This window comes from Gobio gobio (genome assembly GCF_949357685.1).
Source record: "Gobio gobio genome assembly, chromosome: 14".
Lineage (NCBI taxonomy): Eukaryota > Metazoa > Chordata > Actinopteri > Cypriniformes > Gobionidae > Gobio > Gobio gobio.
In genome coordinates, this window is record NC_137107.1 from 28,576,809 (window position 1) to 28,595,204 (window position 18,396).

The following is an 18,396-nucleotide window of genomic DNA, read 5'->3' on the forward strand; positions in this document are numbered from 1 at the left end:
AAATCTATATCTAGAAGAATATTTTGAAGAATGTCGGTAATCAAACAGTTTTGCTGCTGGTCCCCATTGACTTTCAAAGTATATAAAAAAATATCTACCCATCGCACCTACGCTCTTCTCAAAATATTTTATTTTGTGTTTAGCAGAAGAAAGAAATTCATACAGATTTGGAACAAAATTGAGGACGAGTAAGTTAATTGATGACAGGATTTTCATTATTGGGTGAGGTAACGTTATCCCTTTAACAGCGCTAAGAAAGTTCTTTAATGTAAGTTGGCGGTCTCGGGTGGATAATCCTTTATACGTGAATCATCGCAATTATAAACTTCAATAGCTGTTTATTTTGAAAATATACAGTGAATAGTTAAAAGGTGAAGATTCTTATTTAGACCCGTCGTACCTGACCATTACACAACATCCGGGCCGCTAAGCGTTGTTTTATGCTAAACTGCCTTTCTAGCATAGGCTTTCTAACGTTAGTTGCTTACTTCATCTCATCTCTACCAGTACGACTTCAGACGGGAAAACTCCACCTTCTTCACAATCTATCGAAACGTCATCTAAAGTGAACCAAACCAGGAACCCACACAACAGATCTGGAGAGTTTTTAAATAATTTTGACCCTGAAAGGTGTGTTTACAGTTTCGTTCTGCCCTGAATGCCAGAGGAAGGACAGACAGACAGACAGACAGACAGACAGACAGACAGAGGAGTTCGTCTTTGCAAAAAAAGTATAAGCTAAAAGCTCATAACAATTCTCTTCATATTTAAATAATCCTATATTTATTTCGTTTAGCCATATAACTTTTTATATAACAATGTTATGTTGGGGAATGTTTATACGGAGACAATACCAGTTCTCCAAGCTGTTAAAGCTGCATCAACTTAACATCCAACCAATGTGTCAACGAAGAGGTAAGTGTTGTGTTTGACCGATGGACACAGTGCAGTTAGTAGCCCTATTCAAGGACTTACAGACTTATTTTTCCTTTTAGGATTGCATAAAACTACGGCTGTCAAGACATATGATGTGAGAAAAGTGGAGTTAACGCCACTGGAGCAGAGGAAACTCACGTTTGACTCCCATGCGCTCGTAAAAGAGCTGGAATCCAGCGGTATGTGTTTAAAGGGATAGTTCACCCAAAAATTAACCCATGATTTATCCTAGGTGTATATGACATTCTTCTTTCAGATGAGTACAATCGGAGGTATATTGGCTCTTCCAAGCTTTATAATGGCAGTGAATGGTTGTTTCTGTTTCGAAGTCCATAAAAGTGCATGTATCCATAGATACATAGATAGCAGATATACCGGTAGTATCTATAGTATCTATACTACTAGACAGAATAGTAAAATAGATAGTTCGATTTTAAGAAATAAATTGCATACAAATGAGAAAATTGCAGGCAACATGCTTAAAACTTCGGCAAGTAACGTTACTTCATAGTAAGTTAAAGGGATAGTTCACCCAAAAATAAAAGTGCTCCACACGGCTCTGGGGGGTTAATAAAGGCCTTCTGAAGAGAAGTTCTAATCTCTAACTTTCGTTCACTGGCTTCCGACGTATAGGACGCAAGCGTAGCGTAAGTTCCGGTGACGAATGCGGAAGCACAGAGGATAGAGCAAAACAAAACTTGGTTCTCACGAGAACTAGCATATTCTCACTGGAACGTTGTACGTCATACGCTGGAACGCCAGTGTCTTGTGAACGTACAACAGTTAGTGGAAGTTAGAGATTACAGTTTGTAAAGTTTTAAATATGTATATTTTTCTTACACAAACACATCGCTTTGCTTCAGAAGGCCTTTATTAACCCCCCGGAGCCGTGTGGAGCACTTTTATTTTTGGGTGGACTATCTCTTTAACTGACTATGAAGTAACGTTTAGGCCTGTACACACCGGGACGAATATCGCGCGCGCTTATCGCCAGCGTTTTTCGTGACGTTTTTCGGCGCGTCTTGAGTGTTCACACCCAAGCGATTTTCACTGGCGATGCGCCGAGTGAACGTGCACATTCAGTAGATGACGCTCCCGGTACACAAGGTGGTGCTGCGGCACTTTACACTTCTGACACTCGCTTGTCACACAGAAGAAAAGAGAGACAGTATTTACGTGCTTGCCAAAACCCATAAGACATATGATGTCTATGGCCAAAACCATTCACACACTTTTTGCTAAATGGCAAGCAGCATTAGCAGCTCATCTTCTTCTTGGTATACTTACTACTTCTTCGTCGTATCAATGTGTGCTCGGCAAGACCGTTTTGTGCTTGAGCGCCACCAAGTCGTGTTTTACTGTCACTTCAACAGCTCCAGGCACGTGAACAAAAGCGCCGATCTCATTGGTCGGCCAGTTTTTAACGCGCCACGTCAAAATAAAAAAACGAACCCGAGGCGTTTTTTTTTTTAAATGACGCTTTTACGCCTGCCGTTTTGCGCGTCGGTGTGCACACTCACATTGGCGCCCTTTGTTTAGTCACGAGGCGTTAAACGTCGGCGATAAACGCCCGCGAAAATCGTCCCGGTGTGAACAGGCCTTTATTTGCCGAAGTTTTAAAGGTCCTGTTCTTCGTGATCCCATTTTTCAAACTTTAGTTAGTGTATAATGTTGCTGTTAGAGCATAAATAATACCTGTAAAATTATAAAACTCAAAGTTCAATGCCAAGCGAGATATTTTATTTAACAGAAGTTCCCTTTCAAAGCCTACAGCGAACGGCCGTTTTTGACTACATTCCTGTACTTCCTGCTTTAATGACGTCACTAGAACAGTAGTTTGGTTAGTTTGTTGACTAACCTCCGCCCACAAGAATTTCACAAAAAAGGGAGCGTGGTCTTGTTGCTCTCGCACGTGGAGAAGAGGAAGTGTTGCGTTTGTAGAGTGTGTTTGTCGCCATGTCGTCGAGACGCTGTTATTTTCATCCCGGAGTCAAATCACCTTTGTTTGGCCTTCCCAGGGACGCTATACTTAGAGATCAATGTCTACAATTTATGTTTAACTCGGTTCCCGAAAATTATAATCCAAATTTAAAACTATGTGCAGCACATTTTGCTGAGGACAGCTTCCTCAATCTTAATCAGTTTAATGCCGGATTCGCACAAAGATAATTCTTGAAATATGGAGCAGTTCCCTCTTTGTCTGGAGAAGGCGTTGTTTATGGACCACAACCGGTAGGTGTATTTTATTATTTAAGTTGGTGCGTTTAACAACTACTTAATAAACAGCTTATTATGAAACATCCTGCAAAAGTCTTTCTTGAACAGGTTGTAATCGATCCTCTTCGATATTCTCCGGGAATGATTCCGGCTCAAATTGATATGGTAATATAGACATGTTTACAATAACATTGAGATGCATCTCCCCGTCATGGTAAGAGGCGTGACCTTTCCGGGCAACGTGCGCAAAGCTGCTGTCGAATCACAACACGGGAACCGCTGGCACAATCAGAACTCGTTACGTATTTCTGAAGGAGGGACTTCATAGAACAAGGAAATCATCAGGCCGTTTTTAGGACAGTGAAAACAGCGGTAAATAGATAAGTAAATTGTGTGAAAAATACTGTGTTTTTTACACGCGAAACATGAACACATGTTATATTGCACACTGTAAACACAATCAAAGCTTCAAAAACACAGGAAAAACGGGACCTTTAAGCATGTTGCCTGCAATTTTCTCATTTGTATGCAATTTATTTATTTGACTATTCTACTGTCTAGTAGTATAGATACTATATCTACTATCTATTCTACTACTTACTAGTATTTACATTTACTAAGTGTTTTAAATATGCTTTAAAAATTGGGCATATATTTAATTTAAAAAAACAATTATTTTTAATAAGCTTTATTTTACATTCGGCCCTGCATATGTAATCCAGGTTTTGAGAAGAGGCAGGCAGAAGTGATTGTCACAGCATTGGTGACACTTACTACAGCCAATATGGACATTGTATACAGGGACATGGTCACTGGAGCCCATCAGGTAAATGACTAACAAAACTACTGTCAGCAAAGATGACTATTAACGAACTCTAATGAATATGGTTTCTTCATTTGTGTTAGGAAATAGCTCTACAACAAATCATGGCTCATTTAGACGCTATCAGGAAAGACATGGTTATCCTGGAGAAGAGTGAATTTGCCAACTTGCGTTCAGAAAATGCAGTAAGAATAAAGTTTTTGGCTCAGAATCAGAATGAACACAAAATAAAGGACAAAACCTGTTTTGTCCACCAAGTAATAATACTGAAGTTCAATTTGGTTCTTTATCTTCTCAAATATTTCACAATTTAGAAAATGAAAACCGAGCTGGAGCACATAAAGAATAGACTACTGGTGGGTAAATTGTATTAATTCCAATAATCATTCTGCACAATACGTGTTTCTGTTTAATGTAAGCTTTATTTCTTTCTTTTTTATGTTTACATTGAAGGAAGAAAGTCAAAAAATCAGAGCAGATGCAAAGCTAGACATTAATCTGGAGCGAAGTAGAGTTACTGACATGGTATGTGTACATTACTTGTTAACATTTTAACAGTTTGTATAGATTTTTGAAAATGTAAGTTATTCCAGTATTTTTTTTATTCCAGTTTACAGATCAAGAGAAAAAACTTATGGAGGTTAAAACGGAGTTTCAAAAAATGGTAAGGTTTAAAAATTGTGATCAGGCAACATGTTTTCAGTAGCACTTTAGCTGCGTCTCATTTCGAAAGGTTGCGTCCTCCAGAGGTCGCATTTGAAGGCTGCATGCGTCATCAAGGCGGTCTCATTTCAGAAAAGTAAGTAGGACACTCCGATTGCGACCTTCAAATGCGCCCTTCTTTTCAGGAATTCGGAGTGTGCATGAGGTGTATCCTTCGCTGCTGCAGATAACCCACAATTCTTTGCGTCGCCATTAACAACAGTCATGTTTTTTAAATATTATTTGAAAAAATGGCGCCGCCGGCAGATATACATGCAAGCGAAGATGTGGTGTTTAAACTTAAGTAGTTTCAAGCTTGTTTTTGTTTTTAAGCTGTATTACCTCAAATAGATAGTTGTGGTAAACAGGATTACATGTTTAGTGATTTTTACACGTTTAGAACAGTACTTTGCAGTCAAGGCAAGACACATTTCATAGTCATTTTCAAGTTATAAATAATTTTCATTCATATAACTAGTGTGAGAGCGCAACTCCACTGTGAACGTGTTGGCATAGCAACGTGATACTTCCTGCCTGTGTGTCCTACGGAGGACGTCTCGGTTAATTCTGATTAAGGACACTCCATATACCGCATCCTTCACAGGATGTGTCCTCCAGAGGATGCAGCCTTCAAAATTAAATGAAATGAGACACAGCTTTTATTTTACAGACCTGTTTCGCATACATAGTATATACTTATTGCAGTAATTACAATAACTGGGTAATACTAGTCCTTAACCTACCCCTAAACCTAATTTTTAACCCCATATTACTCAGTACTTTCTTGGTAAGTACATTAAAAGTGCACGTACTGTAAAATAAAGTGCGACTGAATTACTTTACGCTTTTATTGCCATTATTCATATCCAAAATGACACATTATTACAGTCAAAGTTCTTTTTAACCTAATTTTTCCAGAATGCAGATATAGAAAGTGAAGCAGTGGAAACTTCAAAGAATATAGATATACAAGTAGCCTCTTTGAAAACCCTCCTGGAATCACTCAAGCTAGAGACGGTTAGATATCTTGCAGGTATGTACTGAAGATTCTTTTCAAACGGATGACAGCTGACTAATGAGTGACTCGTTTGCAAGTCCGTTATGTAAGACTCTGAACTTGATAACAGATAAATAAATGAATCAAGTGCTTTGTTAGTGGCTTAGTTTGTTGAAGTCATTTACATTTCTTTTTATGGGCAGGGCACTTAGAACATATTCTAAACTGTAAATGGAATGATCTGTTTTTTATCATTATTATTATGTTTATTCACAGCCTGCATCTTCACCTGCTTGGCAATTGCCTTGGGATTCTATCGCTTCTGGAAATGAATCTCACAAATTGGGAGAGATTTAATGTCCAGAGATTTATCTAAAAAAGTTCTGCTGTTTGTTTTATTCATGCTAATGTATATTTATTTTATTATATTTTTTACTTTTCAATATTACTTGTTTTTAATATTAGCATCATAATGTGTTTCTTTTATTTTAGACCAGAGGTGCCCAAACTTTTAACTACAGAGGGCCAAAGATCAAATTTGATTAAGGGCTGTGGGCCAGAAGTCAATGTTGTATTATATCCAACTGTATTATTAAAAAACAATTCCTCAACAATGTAAAAAAATAAATAAATAAATCTTTTTTTGGGGTGATATGGTGGGGCAAATCAAGTCATCACAGGCCAACCTTGACTCACAGGCCCTGGTTTGGGCATCTCTGCTTCAGACCAAAGTGCGTTCACGCACGCCATGTTGGAATTACTGGAATTATGAGATTCTGGAAAAAAAAAAGCGCTCACATCCTCGTAAAAGAGTAGAACGTCACTTGTGTAATTACGACATGGTGTGAATGCAGCACAAAACCTTTCGTATGTTATATAAATTTCAAGTTCCATCAATAGTTTTTTTTTATATTGCCAATAAATACTCAAGGTTTTGACAATACATTTATTTTACATTAAAATTTTCAGTTTTTGAAAAGATAAATCCCAAAATTATTCTTTTTCATGAAAGTGTAGTTTACCCTTTCATTGAAAATTTCTTGAAAGTGTTAATAGATTTGGTGAGCATGTTTGTTTGCATGAAAAGGCAAATGTCATATATGTAAAAAGACTTTGGACAATGCAACTTTTTTACTTTGTATAATATGTATTTAAAGTCACAAAGAAATTAAAACTTATCCAGAAACTGAATCTGATATATTGGGGTCATTTCACTTAATATATTGAAGCATAAGATATATTTTCAACATATTAGGATACAAATGTTCTCGTTAAAATACACCCTTACAAAACATAGCTCACGCTGGTAATACAGAAATGTTTGAATTATAGTAATAACAATTTGCAAGTTTTAGTAATAAGGCTAAAATTACCACGAGTGTGACTTAGTTTTTTCTTAGTACATACGTTTATCATCAACAACCATCTTGAGGGTCCATGACCACCAGACCAATAATATCATACTGGTTCTGGATCTTAGAGCTCCATCATGTCACTAACGTATCTTTGAAGACAAGACATATAGAAATATTAACTGCTTTATACCATGTTGGTTTAAGCAAGGTTTTGATTTCTTCTGAAGTAATTTTTTTTTTTTTTGAAGGGCTTCTTTTAAACATGAGTGGTAAACTATATAGTATATTTGTAACTAATGTTATTGTATACATACAATGAGAATTCAAACAGACACATTGAAATTGTGTAATATTCAGGACAGAATAACTGAACAGAGAATGTTCCATTAGCACTGAAATTTTATTTAGGATTATGCATAAAACTGACAAAAGCACACAATAATCACTTTTCACACGACACTATTTCTTACTCAGATTTTTATTGAATATTCCGCATAAAGCAAAATTGCCCTTTGAACCTCTGCAAAAAGAGAGACCAAAAAAAACAAAAAAACACCCTGATTTCTTTTTTTTCCATTTTGAACTAAACACATTACTCTGAACCAAATACAGTAGTAAATTCTGAAATAACTATTTACATATTGAGGTCAAGGAAATTCTCATAGTAAATTATGTACCATCAACTATTAAATTTACAATCAGCCCCAAACCTGGATTTAGGGAATTATTTACTGAAAAGGGTTTTCCCTCGTCGTTTCTTCTTTTTCTTTTCTTTTCTTTTTTTAATGGGAAGCAAAACAAAAAAAGTAATTCATAAATTAGTATTCAACCACTGTTCACCATTTTCAAAAAGTTAGAACAAATATCTCATTCTGAGAACCAAAAAAATTCAAACCTTTTTTTTTTATCAATACTACACAATGACTCCAAAAATATCTTTATTTATAAATTAAATTATACATATACATTTACCCCCATATGTACATATTTTGCAGTACATTTCACTGGGCATTCACATGGCAAAAAATACCTGAATTGTGCAGGCAAATACAAATACAAAAATGTATTTAAAGTGACTAGCTGAGGTCCCGGCCCCAGAACGCTGCAATATAAAAATATCCTTCTTTACAAAAACACAAAAGACCAGCTAAAGTAACCACGAAAAAAGTGGCTAAAAGAGCAGCATAGTTAGAAAACAATTGCACTGGTTTGTGATTCTCCTTCCAACTTAACCTGAACCTCCTCTTTTACCATTGGTGCATCGATAACTTCCTCTGAGGGCTCTTCTTTAATACTGGAGCATGACGTCTCCTCACCCTGCTCTTGTTTCATGAAAGTTGTTAAAGGGTTTTCTGTAAGCATTTTATTGGGTGAGGGTGTGCAATCCACAAAGGAGGATGTCTACGAAAAAAGGGAAGTGTTTTAATTGCCTGAACAGAAATTAAGATGGAATGATGTTTTTCCATATAAATGAAATAAAGCAGAATCCAAAACACAGCATGTTTCAGCCACAGGACACAGGTGTGATGCATGATCATCATATGGAGAATGCCATCATCTTAAGTTAGAACTTACAAGATGAACTACAAATCAAACACTTACATTTTTGTAGTCTTCGTAACATGAGGGATGATATGTCTAAAAGAGTGGGGGAAACAATTAAGGTGTTTTATCAAAAATGAAACCCACTGCTACTAAAAGGATCGTTCACCCAAAAAATAAAAATTGTCATTAATTACTCACCCTCATGTCAATATAAACACGCAAGACTTTTGTTCATCTTCGGAACAGACAGCTACACAAATACCACTTTGGATGCTTCCAAATGTTCATAAAGAGATTGTAAAAAATAATCCATATGAATTGGGTGCTTTAGTCCAACATTTTCTGAAGACACGATCACTTTATATGATGAACAGATTTAATTTAGGCTTTTATTCACATATAAACATTCATTAACTCACACATTAGTTGTGGTAAACCAACAGAAGCTCAAGCATGTTTGCTTAAAGTGCAAGAACCAATGAGGTTCATTCCCATGTGTTACGCAGCACATTTGAGCTTCCGCGAGAGGTTCGTTTTCGTGCATCAAGCAGGTTCGAATGAGCTTCTGTTCGCTGACAAATTTTTATATGTGAATAAAAGCCTAAATTAAAATCATATAAAGTGATCGAGTCTCTTCAGAAAATATGGACTAAACTGCCCGATTCATATGGATTAGTTATACGATCTGTTTATTAACTTTTTTAAGTGTCAAAGTGTCAGTTGTCTATGGAGGGACATAAATCTCTCAGATTTCATCAAAAAGATCTTCATTTGTGTTTTGAAGATGAAAGTCTTATGGGTTTGGAACGACATAAGGGTGAGAAATCAAAAGGCAGAATTTAAGTGATTAGAAGATTCATTAGAAGATTTCCTACCTTTCCATCAACTCTGATGGCATTTTTCAGGTGCCACTCTTCTTCTTCTTCCTCCCAGTACATCTCAAACTGCTCCTGGCAAATCTCACATAGCTGAGGAAGAGAAGTTTTTAGTTCAGCAGGTATTTGTTCAAACTATTAACACATTTTTTTGAGATGTATATAGAAGTAGCATTGCACATCAATGAAAACAACAATAGCACACATTTATTATTATGGGAATTGTTTTTTTTTGTAGTTCTTCCGGTTTAAAAAGCAAAGTTGAACGAACGGTATAAAAAGTGAGATATATGCGTTAATTCTGAGTGGTGGCTGGAGTCTTAGGTTTCTGAGCTTTTTTTTCACATTACTCATGAGGATGAACTCTTTTAATCCAAATACTGCACTGTATTATTTATGAGATCGCATTACAGCAGAGAATTTAAATGTCACAAGACGCTACGTCTGCCTGTTCAGCTTCCGCTCATTTTTAATAATCATTTGTCTGTATAATGAGTGTGATCTAGGTCTGTTTTAATGGTTGTCTCCCTCTTCTTCCACTTTAGCACACCCATTTCTTGAAACTTTTTTTGAGTCTATGGTGTAAACAACCAGTGCTAAAACAGGGGGGTTTCATGACACTTTAACCAAAGATATTTTTCCTCAAATCTGGCCCTGGAGGGCCAATGCCCTGCAGAGTTTAGCTCCAACCCTGATCAAACACACTTGAGCAAGCTAATCAAGGTCTCTAAAGGATCACAAGAAAATTCCAGCACAGGTAGGTGAGTTTGATCAGGGTTTGAGCTAAACTCTGCTAGACAGGACCGGATTTTAGGACAAGCACACACAAGTCTGTGTAGTTCCCCTTACCTCATGAACGACGTCGGCTGCAGCTTTTACACTCTGGAACTCTCTCTCTTTGGCTGCTTCCTGAGTTTTCTGTACAACCTCTTCATGAACTTTTTCAAAGAACTGACTCTTTGCCCTCTCCTCGAGATCAGCAATTTCCTCAAATTCAATCCAATCCTAATAGACAGCAGTTTTTTTTTCATGTCAGATATTTTTTAAAGATCCTTTGTTCACTGACCACAGTTTAGGGGGTCATTTCAGTAACAATTTCAGACAATATAAATAAATAAATAAATGGAATGAGAAAAGACCCCATCCAGCTTACCGTCAGAGTGTAGTACCACCGGCGATGTGTAACTTTCTTACTGATGTCCTTTTCTGAACGATTCTGTCTGTAGTGCCAGTCCAAATGATCCGCATACACATCTGTCTGAGACGCAGTAAAGCGCATGCCGCAAGAATAGCACTGGATTCCAGTATATAGTTTGATGATAATGCTGTCATGTCTCCTAAATTAAACACATTTTACAAAACAACTGGTCTCATTAAGCCATTTTTCATTGTCAAACCATAAAATATATTTTTATCAGCTTCACTTATGTCTAGACTCCAGAGAGTATATAGATGTGCATACTGTTTCATGTCATCCAAAACAAAGCCAGTCATATCTGGGACACTTTCATCTTCCTCTTGTTCCTCCTCCTCTTCTTCTTCAGGGACAGATAAAGTCTGACTTGCTGATGTGGAGTCTAAAATAGATTTTATAAATGTAAATAGGTTCATTTGAAAGAACGCAGTGCAATTAATTGTCCAAAAGTAAGAAGTTAAATATGCATACCAGTTGCTGAGTCTGTTTGTGCAGGTTTTATTATTCCAGTGGATATAAGTTTTGATAACAGATCATTCACATCTATTTGCCTCAATGACTCCGGCTCAGACTGTGGAAACTGGGAACCTAAATCAACAATCAATAGTTCACAAATTATAATAGAGGTCTAAAGTAAACAAGTTACCAGTAGTGTATTATTACTGTTTCATGATATATGAACAAATTAAATAAATCAAGACATTCTTACCAGGCTGGAAAGACATTTGGTTTGCTGGCATGAAGGGTTGAGCTCCCATCATCTGAAAATACACAACATAAAACCAAAACGTTAAATACCTAGATTTAACAAAACGCCAAGAAAACTCTTCAAAAGTAAGGGACTTCTTGAGTAAGGTATACTTACAGGCTGAGGAACACTCCCAACACCTGGACCAGGGAATGGAACAGGTCTAAATGAACCTTGGAAATCTGATGATGTAGGGACACTGAAGTTGGATGCTTGCGAAACATTTGGCTGCATGGGAAACTGTTGAGCTGGGCCACCAAACGAGTTCATGGGTGGCATGTTGAAATTGGGTGGTGGTACGGCAGGGTTTATCACAGGAGCTTGACCTTGAGTTTGATCGTACATTGTTGGTTCCTGTGGTCTCAGCTGGTTTGGAATATTTGGACTGCAGAATCTTTGAGCACCTTGAGGGTCATATCTTGGCATGACAGGTGGTGCATCAAATCTTATGGGTTCAGGTTGCACTGGGTTCTCAAAGCGCATCCCACCTGATGGACTATCAAATCTAACACCCTGCTGTTCATCAAAATGTATTAGTCTACCAGGGAACCTCGGTTCCTCATATCCTGGTGGACCATGTGGTATGTGAGGATTATCGAACCTTGGTGGATTAACAAATCTGTTTTGATGCATCGTGTGATCATAATGAACTGGGGCTGGAGAGTCAAATCTCACCATGTTATGAGGCTCTATGTATCTCACTGGCCTGTGTGAAACTGGTGGGTTGTTAAATCTCACAGGTCTTTCATGGGCTTTGGGAAACCTTTCAAACAGTTGAGGGGCATCAAAGCGATGTCCGGGATACCTTACGGGTCCACCAGACCCATCAAATCCACCTGTATTACCTTCATACCGAGGAGGAGCATAAGGTATTGGAGGAGCATCTATTCTTGGCTCTCTCATGTGGCTAGGTGGCCCATCAAAGGGAGCTTGAGAACTCTTATATCTATCAAATCGTTTAGTAACATTCGGTCCATCATGCCGTGGCGCATTCACCTGTGCCATGGGTCCTTCTGAGGAGTGAGTCGGTGTATTCCCAGGAGATTCATCATGGTTTCGTCCACTTCTTCCCTGTTCCAAGAAATGATCGTGCCTTGGAAGAACCTCTACACTTATTGGACCATCATCTGGGCCTGTACCAGAGTGCACGCTGTTGGGACTTTCAAAACGTGGGCTGATGTCTCCATCAGGCTGTTGATCCATTTCAACCGGAGATGATGCCCGTTCAAAAGGAAGTACTGTGGATTTTCCACAGGTTCCATCCAAGCTGACAGGGCTTGGCGAATTTCTGAAAGTGGATCCTGTACATGATGGAGGCCTGTCAGTTCTTCTAGGATCTTCATGGTCAGAGACTGGCTTTATGGCATCACTAGACATTTTATGCACATCTGAGCTCTCACTGTATCGTTCAGTCGGTTCATGATGAGGCTGATAGAGAAACATTTCATGCAAAGGCTCTCCTTTCACTATAGAGATGGACAAATTAATATAAGAAAATAATTAAAATTAAGACTCCAACACAAAACACCAACAACTTAGAATGTGTCATGGCGAAATTGTTAAATAAAATGATAAAACTACAGGTAATACTAAAAGAAAAAGAGTTCACATAAAAACTTTTACAAACGGGACAATTCTTACCTGGGCGGAGGACTTGTGTTCTTTTCAACTTGGATTTATGCTCCAGATAAGAGAGCGCTGCATCAGTTATGGTTACTAATCCTTGTGGTTTCTTTTTTGGTGGATACACTCCCTCGTCACACGATTCATCCCAAGAGTCAGACCGCTGTCTTTCCTCTTGATACTGAAAGAGTCGCTTTATTTGATGGGCTACATTGAGGAATTCATCATTGGATATTTCGCCCGCATCATGCCTTTCCCTAGCCTGAAAAAAAGAAGTCCAGTTTAGCGATAGTAATTAGCAAATGTAGAGTAATAATGTTTTAGACCAAGAAAACTTTATTACAAAACTTAAAGAATGAAACTATCACACCTTTCTTAAAAGATCCCGTTTACTTGCAGAATTGAGTGCTTCTGGTATTTGTATGTTGCTATCAACACTCAAGCGATGTTGCTTAGGTGTACGAGGTGTGGATGGTCTTTGATTAGTGTTCCAAGTCTTGTGTCTCTGGGTGCCCAGTCGTCCATGTGAAAGATCTGGATCTGACTGTTTGGGACTGTTCACACAATTTATTAATTTGAATGAGATTACATGTTCAATTTTAGCAAGACAAAAAGTGTAAAGAATAGTAATAAAAAAAAAAACGAAAAGAAGAAAAAGTAACTTACTGTTTATTTTCTTCCCATCCACTCCTCCACCTCTTGCTATCTTTTGTGTCTTTCTCTGCTGAAATTCTCTGTGGTGGTCCATCTTTCTGATCAGCAGGTCTATCTTCAAGCGGCCTTTTCGATCGCCTTGATTCTGGAGCGCTCTTCTTAGTACTTCGTTCATCTCTTATACTCGGCTGTGGAAAAGCATCATCATTATGTGGATGTTTACTTAGTCTGGCCTTTCCAGACTTGGGGGGTGGAGTAATACTCCTGGTTTTTCTCTTTGGAGATGATCGCCTTTCTTTTCTTTTGGGAGAATGTAACGGTGGCGAACGTGATCTTGAACGAGACCTTTTTCTAACATTTGCTTTGTTCACTTTAATTTCTTGTTTCAGAAATGTCTCAAGCCTTTCATGCTTGTTTAGAGAGCCATTTAAAAGCTTGCCCCTGGTGCTGCTGGACTTCTGATGATCTAAGTTCTTGACACCTTCATCCCTATCTTTCTTCTCTGAACTTCTTTTCTTGTCTCGGACATCATCATCCTTTGAATCTGTCCTTTCGTGCATCTGCTTATGTAGCCTTGGGTCCTTCTTATTCACTTCAGCAGCCTTTGAATGTTCAGACTCCATTCCTCTGGGTCTGACAAGGACACCTTTTCCAGCTGGTGACATGGACTTGGATTTAGGTTTTTCCTCAATGGTAGAGTTATCCTTTTTTGGAATCCTCAACTTACTCAGTCTTTCAGCTAAGACTTGTCCTCTTTTTTCTGATGCATTCAGAAAGCTTGGTGCAACCTGACTATCCTTCTTATGCATCACTTGTTCCTTTGCATTTACAGCCGTTGTACCAAGTCTATTTAATCTAGGATCTCTGGTTGACAATTTTTCTGATGGTGCTGGAGGCCAAGGTTTAGTCTGTGGTGCAGGAACCGTTTGACTGACTTTTGGTGAGATATCAAAACGGGCTGGAGCACTGGCATGGTGGTTTGAAGCAACAGCAGGACTTGCAGCCTTGAGTTAAAAAAGAAGAAGCAATAATTATCTTTAAAAAGTGTGTTTTAGGGCCAGTTCACACAGAATGCATCTTTGTTGCTAAAAACAGGTCAGTAAAATGGGGGAAAAGCACATGGCCTAGAGATGCGTTTTCTTTTTTCTTTTATTTTTATTGAACTTCAGCACGAGACTCTGCAAAAGACGCAAGCACAACGGTTAAAGATGTCTGTCTAGCGCATGTTTACATTGAAAAAGAATAGAAAAGTAGTGCAGTGGAATGGACAATGCATTCTGTGTGAACGACCCCATAAGCACACATCAAGCAGTATGAAGAATGTTGATCCAACTGTATTAGACCGACCACAGCTATGCAGTCCCATTACATAACACTTGTTCTTGACACACCATAATTTTAAAACTGCAAATACTGACTTGCAGCACTTTAGTTTAGCTTGTTATAAAGCATGTGTCTATTAAACTCACCAACTGAGCTTTTGTTTGTTCAAGTTCAAGCTCTATCTTCTTTTGCTGAAGTTCTAACAACTGCTTTTGCTTTGCAAGCAACTGTTGTCTTATCATTTGCTCCTGTGTCAAGCTCGGAGCTGGAGGTTGTGGTGCAGGCTTTGGAGACTTTTCCTCAGTCTATGCAAAGAAAAAAGCAAACATTTCAGATAAACCATATCAGTACATATATACCCACCCATTCAAAACTAAAGGATCAGTCAGAACTCCTCTAATGCTTACCGGTTTTAAAAATTTAGGGTTGACATGAATGCTGGCATTCACATTTGGTGGCAATGGTTTTATAGGCCAGGCAGGATCTACAGAGTTCACACGCACATCTAGTGCATATAGCTTCTTCAAAGGGAAAATTTCATCCCATGTGGAACGCAATTTGAAGAGACTTTTTCTAGTGACCTCATCCACCTAAAGTGAATCAAAAAGAAAAGGGGGGGAAAGAATATCTGACTCCTCCATTTATTCTCACAGAACAGACAAAACTACAGAGATTATCATTCAAACATTGAACAAAAAAAAATGTATGTTTTACTATTAAGGCATTAAATAAACTATCAAGGTGAAGGAAATAAGCACAACAGTATTTTAAATGAGGACAGAGCATATGACGTTCAATCAGAAGTTAACACCATGGACACAAATTCAAAGAATTATGTACCTTCTCAAATACACAAATAAAGGAATTGACTAGGTTCTTAGCAAACACTTCAAGGTAATCCCCTCCAACATTCTTCACTATGGAATCCACTAAGTACAAAACTGGGAGCTTCTCACCAGCAGGTGCCTAAAGTGATAGAAAACTGACAAGTTTAGAGAACAACATGGGAGAAATACAAAACTACATTGAATTAGTTTGATAGAGGTTATTAAATGGTTTAAGTTTGAATGAAAAAAATTTGGCACAAAAGACAATTCTAGCACTCAGGGTGAAGTCCACGGTTTTGCAGTTAAAATAGAAAATCCTCGAAACCAGATCCGTCAAAAAACAGGGAAAAATCTCTCAGATGCAGGTACAAAAAAATATCCATGTCCCAGGAAAAGGAAAAAAACTTCATTGTCCACACTTCATGCTCCAAGTCCATCAAGCAGGAAAAACAGTTTTGTTAGGTTGTCAGTACAATTCAGTTTACGTTACTGGCATCACTTTATAAACTCCAGTTTCAGAGACTTTTAACAAGAAACCCAAGCCTTTTAAATGGAGAAAAATAAAAGGGATGAAGTTGATTTCACTTGTATTTTTTTTTTGTCTTGGCCATGAATTCAACTCAAGTTTATATTTGATCTTCACATTGGAGAAAAAACGTGGTCTTTACATTTTACACGAGTCCAGAAAAAGGTCAAGACGTGATCAGCATGCCACAGTGCAGAGAGCAGCAGTTTTTGCAAAAAAATTCTTGATTTTTTTTTTGTTGAAGTAATTTTACACATTTAGCGTTGGAATGTCATTGGAAAAGACACTACACCAATGCATGTCTTTGTATTAAAGAGCACTTAGATTAGACTGAAATCAATATAGCAAACATATTACCACAAAAAAATACACTGGGAAATAAAGACAAAAGGACATTTCACATAGTTTATTGTCACAGTTGTATACCATTTATTAACATTGCAGCAAAAAATGGAAATTTACTCAGCAATCTAACACCCCAAACCCTTTATTGGTTTCAAGTACACAGCAATTTGAATGGCGCACATTTGTATTAAAGACTTTAAATCCAGGCTTGCTCGTTTGCACGGAGCAGGCCAACAGACTATTCGAACTAGTGCAAGATTTCAAATAGGTTGCAAACAAACAAGGGTAATATGAAAAAATTCCCCGGATTTTCAAAAAAATACCCTGCCATCTATGTACATTGAGCGGCAAACCACGTGTACCAGAGCTGATAAGACATGACTACAACCAGGAGTATGCAAATGCTTATACTTGATTAATTGTTAAGTGAAAAGGACAGCGCGTATTTATACCAGCATTCCTAATCAATACAACTTAACAAAGATTGCTAACGTTATATGTGCAAAGTACACATTCGACACAAACTACAAAACGACGATGACTCAAGTCCCAGCGCTGGGTTGATTACATAATACGGAAATGTTTTATCTTTCCAATCTAGGGTTCTTGAGGATAAATAACCACGTATTTGTTTTTTTTTACATTTCACCAGATAATTATATATGGACATAGAACAACGTACAATTTGCTGAAACTTCGGTTTAATGCAGGATCTCGCATTGGTAATAACCGTGAATGTAGCGGCTGCTATCATTATCCTATAACGTTAAAACATGGATTATTAACTTCAAGCCAAATGTGCGTCAACAGTAAATCCGACTTTATGAGCAGCTGGGACCCAACAAGGAGATAAACATGCTGCTTCAACTGGCCTAATTTAGGAATGTGGAACGGTATCTTTTCTAAGCAAGAAAGCAGGGCATTCCGACTGATAATAAATAAAAGTCTGTGTACAATGAGAAATTCAATACGAGTTGACGATAATATAGCGTCAACATGTTTTACGTCGGTTTAAACAATGTAGTTAGCGAACTAGCCGCGCTGCCGCCATGTTACTGGCCTCATGTCATGTCGTCATTTAACTAACGTTAACTGGCCACACTCGAGCTATGAGACGATGACTGAAACAAAACAAAAATAAATCTATTTTCATAAAAACCTTGGCAATTTGTGCTTCAATTATTGCGACGATATCCTTGGTGAACTGGATGTTTTCTTCGGCTAGAATGGTGAGCATGTTGATGTGCGGTTTGCTGTTGAAAGTCAGATCTTCCAGCGAGGACTGATACTCGCGGCAGGCGTCCTCCCTCGCGCCTTCGTCCGACATCTTTGAGCCGTTGTTGAGTCGAAGGCCGTCGCCACACAATTTAAACTATTATACAAACATTACTTGCAACACAGTCCACTTAAACATCTGTATTTCCTCTTGGTTTCCTCTGTATGTCGAATGTCGTCCTGTGACTCCTCACGTCTTGCTTTTTTTAAAACGATATTTCTAGGTTCTGTTGAGCGTTGCAAAATGTCCGTCGAACTTCAGCGGAGGCTGCGCGTCATCTGAAACGTTTTATAGTTGAACGCGCGTCACTGGTTTCCGATTGGCTGCGCTGAAATGCTCGAACTCGATTGGGTAATGAAATCTTTGCGCTCAATATCATTGGTCAAAGCAGAACTATTATGTTCAAGAAGACCCTATCAGAATTAGATA

The 18,396-nt window shown here is 38.0% G+C and overlaps 2 protein-coding genes across 2 annotated transcripts; one reads left to right on the forward strand and one right to left on the reverse strand.

Moving 5' to 3' along the window:
* Window positions 1-234: 234 nt before the first annotated feature.
* ccdc90b (coiled-coil domain containing 90B) lies at window positions 235-6,864 on the forward strand. Its single transcript, XM_079835696.1, has 9 exons — window positions 235-915; window positions 996-1,115; window positions 3,876-3,979; window positions 4,060-4,161; window positions 4,291-4,332; window positions 4,430-4,501; window positions 4,587-4,640; window positions 5,597-5,711; window positions 5,952-6,864. The coding sequence occupies exons 1-9, from the start codon at window positions 819-821 to the stop codon at window positions 6,005-6,007; spliced, it is 762 nt and encodes a 253-aa protein (XP_079691822.1). The 5' UTR covers window positions 235-818; the 3' UTR covers window positions 6,008-6,864.
* A 549-nt stretch (window positions 6,865-7,413) lies between these two features.
* On the reverse strand, window positions 7,414-18,247 carry pcf11 (PCF11 cleavage and polyadenylation factor subunit). The gene is made up of 16 exons (XM_079835695.1): window positions 17,851-18,247; window positions 15,834-15,959; window positions 15,401-15,583; window positions 15,140-15,298; window positions 13,683-14,674; window positions 13,387-13,570; window positions 13,035-13,278; window positions 11,511-12,859; window positions 11,355-11,406; window positions 11,117-11,233; window positions 10,913-11,027; window positions 10,604-10,787; window positions 10,300-10,455; window positions 9,451-9,543; window positions 8,633-8,668; window positions 7,414-8,431 (listed from the first exon to the last, which is right to left on the reverse strand). Exons 1-16 carry the CDS (start codon window positions 18,016-18,018, stop codon window positions 8,219-8,221), a joined length of 4,371 nt encoding a protein of 1,456 aa, XP_079691821.1. The 5' UTR covers window positions 18,019-18,247; the 3' UTR covers window positions 7,414-8,218.
* Window positions 18,248-18,396: the final 149 nt, after the last annotated feature.

What these genes read in the sequence shown, in the direction of transcription:
- ccdc90b (XM_079835696.1), top strand. Translation starts at nt 819, where the DNA reads ATGTTATGTTGGGGAATGTTTATACGGAGACAATACCAGTTCTCCAAG. An exon ending in AAAAGAGCTGGAATCCAGCG is followed by an intron (nt 1,116 to 3,875) that starts GTATGTGTTTAA and finishes TATGTAATCCAG; the next exon opens with GTTTTGAGAAGAGGCAGGCA. An exon ending in GACGGTTAGATATCTTGCAG is followed by an intron (nt 5,712 to 5,951) that starts GTATGTACTGAA and finishes GTTTATTCACAG; the next exon opens with CCTGCATCTTCACCTGCTTG.
- pcf11 (XM_079835695.1), bottom strand. Translation starts at nt 18,018, where the DNA reads ATGTCGGACGAAGGCGCGAGGGAGGACGCCTGCCGCGAGTATCAGTCC. An exon ending in ACCCTAAATTTTTAAAACCG is followed by an intron (nt 15,299 to 15,400) that starts GTAAGCATTAGA and finishes TTCTTTGCATAG; the next exon opens with ACTGAGGAAAAGTCTCCAAA. An exon ending in AACAAACAAAAGCTCAGTTG is followed by an intron (nt 14,675 to 15,139) that starts GTGAGTTTAATA and finishes TTTTAACTCAAG; the next exon opens with GCTGCAAGTCCTGCTGTTGC.